Source organism: Austrofundulus limnaeus, unplaced genomic scaffold, assembly GCF_001266775.1.
Source record: "Austrofundulus limnaeus strain Quisiro unplaced genomic scaffold, Austrofundulus_limnaeus-1.0 Scaffold134, whole genome shotgun sequence".
Taxonomy (NCBI): Eukaryota; Metazoa; Chordata; class Actinopteri; order Cyprinodontiformes; family Rivulidae; genus Austrofundulus; species Austrofundulus limnaeus.
Window position 1 is genome coordinate 309,220 of NW_013952536.1, and position 2,545 is coordinate 311,764.

At 37.4% G+C, this 2,545-nt stretch overlaps 1 protein-coding gene across 1 annotated transcript in view; it reads left to right on the top strand.

The window, feature by feature from the left end:
• Window positions 1-462: 462 nt before the first annotated feature.
• nmnat1 (nicotinamide nucleotide adenylyltransferase 1) overlaps window positions 463-2,545 on the top strand; it is a 7,970-nt gene continuing 5,887 nt past the window's right edge. The window contains exons 1-3 of the mRNA XM_014015735.1: window positions 463-842; window positions 928-1,111; window positions 1,814-1,926. Of these exons, the coding sequence (XP_013871189.1) occupies window positions 728-842; window positions 928-1,111; window positions 1,814-1,926 (412 nt within the window). The 5' untranslated portion in view covers window positions 463-727. The remainder of the gene's footprint in view (window positions 843-927; window positions 1,112-1,813; window positions 1,927-2,545) is intronic.

The window sequence follows — 2,545 nt, forward strand, 5'->3', positions numbered from 1 at the left end:
TCACATTTCTTTAACAAACTTATTTTAATCATTCTCTTAAACAAACACATTGAACCAACATTTTTATAATCACTTTCCAAATTATTCCACAATCTTATTCCTTGAAYTGAAGTGCATCRGTCCTTCAAATTTGTTCAATTTTAGGTTTTAAAAACATCTTCATTTAATGTTAAGGCTTCATAGGTCTTTTTTTTCTGTCAATTGACGATAAACATAGGATTTGAATGTCTGTTTTGAAGAACTACGTATGTCCAACAATTATATGATAAAAAACATGCCATACTTCCTGCTTTAGTTCGCTTGTATCCAATCAGATTTGTTGGTCGTATCGTCTTCGTCTACGTCAGCACGTACAGGAAGCSTGTGACAAATTGAGCGTCTGTTTCTGCAGGTAGTTTGAGACTGAAATATTGTACTTTTGATGAGAAATTGKGGCTTTTAAGGTTAAGTTTTAATTTGAGTTCATATATTGTATCCTCAAAATGGTTATTTAACTTTCGGAAGTTATCATAWGCAAGGCTATTTATTTATATTTAGGCGTTATAGTAGCTGTCACGTCTAGCAGCTTTAGCTTCTCTGAATTAATAAAAAAAAGCTGTATTGTATTTTGTTGTAGGTATTCATGGTATAACATATCTTTAAAAGTTCAGTAAGTGTGAAGGACATCRCAGAGTTTTAATCAGATTTTCTGTCCGTAGACTAAGTCCAGTTTCAGTGAGTWTGAGGCATGGAGCATCAGAATTTGCCCAAAGTGGTTCTTTTGGCCTGCGGGTCCTTCAACCCCATCACCAACATGCACCTGAGAATGTTTGAACTGGCTCGAGATTATCTGGAAGACACAGGTTGGSTGAAATGAAAGTAAAATCTTTTACAGTGATTTCTATTAACACGAAGTTTTGTTCTTTTCCATCATTTTATTTGTCTAAGGTCAGTACAATGTGGTGAAAGGAATCATCTCTCCTGTGGGCGACGGCTACCAGAAGAAAGGTTTGATTGAGGCTCGTCACCGTGTGGAAATGGCCCAACTGGCCACAGAAAACTCAGGATGGATTACAGTGGACTCCTGGGAGAGCCTGCAGCCCGAGTGGACCGAGACGTGTAAAGTGGTTCGGTAAGTTTAGAGTTCCTCTTTGACACGTAGTCATGTGCACTACCAGCATAATGAGGCAATACTAATAATCTACCAGCACATACCATCAATACAGTTTCTGGACATGAAGTTAACCTTTGAGCAATTGGGACCTTTCCCACAAAATCCTTGAAATTAAACTGGATCATAAAGTTTGGAATGCAGATTATTTCCTTGTTAATCCATTTGTTAAAGCTTTGTTTGTCCATGTCATACAACCGTTGATTGTTGTAGATTTTTAACAACACAAATTAAGTTAAATTACTATATAAACTCAGTAAATCATGTGACAAAGACCTGTATTATTTCCACGTGGAGATAAAGAAACCTTTTGTCCTTTTACTTGTATTTTCTGTAACAGATTCAGTCCTGCTGCTGTAATGGGCTGCAGTAAACTAACTAATGAACAGCAGGACTGTTCAAGGTAGTGCAGGATAATCATCGGTGTGGATTATCAAGGCACCACCCAGAACTTTGCACCAGTAATGCTAGCAGGATAAACAAGTTGAAATAATTTTATAATGTAGAATGATTCTGCAGTAGTTTCTTTTCTACAATCGTAGTTCAAAGTTTTTTTTTAACTTTTTAAAGTATGTGCTGGTGATTTCGAGTTTGATTTAAGGACTCTGTAAGACAAATGTTTCCAGTATTCTTTTGTAAATCTGTTTGTTTGCCTGCACACAGGCATCACTATGAAGAACTGGTTGAAGAAGAGCATAACACCGGTGTCAAGAGTGCAAAAAAGAGACGTCTGGAGAAGAAATATATTGACAGTTCAGCTCATCCTAAAAAAAAGGGTGAGCCATGAACACACATTTATATTAATGCTTTTATGAGGAGCTTCATGACTCATTCTCTTATTTCAGAAAGAACAGGGGTGTGTTTTTTATTTGGACTCCAGTACAAAAGTACTGTATTCAGAAGTTGTTGAAGGTGTGGATGTTCTGAGAGTAATCATGTGTGGCGATTGACAGTCAACCACGTGACTCAAAAGTAGTCAAGGTACAAAGTATTGCACCAAAAGAGGTCAAAACTTAAAGGTGCAAAGGTCCAAATTTAAGGAAGGGGCGCGTCTTCAAAAAGCAAAACAAGTCCAGTTGCTTCAGTCTGAAGTATGTTGGTGTGTTGCAAGTCTGGCTTCTCTCCATTGGCTTCATTTTAGGATAAATTTTAAGATTTYATTGCTTACTTTTAAAGCTTTAAAAGGTCTGGCCCCATCCTACCTGTGTGATCTCATTAACATCCACACTTCAGTTAGAGCACTTCGGTCATCCAACCAGTTCCTCTTAGATGTTCCTAGATCTAGGCTAAAGTTTAGAGGTGATCGGGCCTTTGGTGTCCAAAACTCTGGAATGATTTACCTCTTAGCATACGGACTGCTGAGACTGTTGAGACTTTTAAATCCCTGCTTAAAAC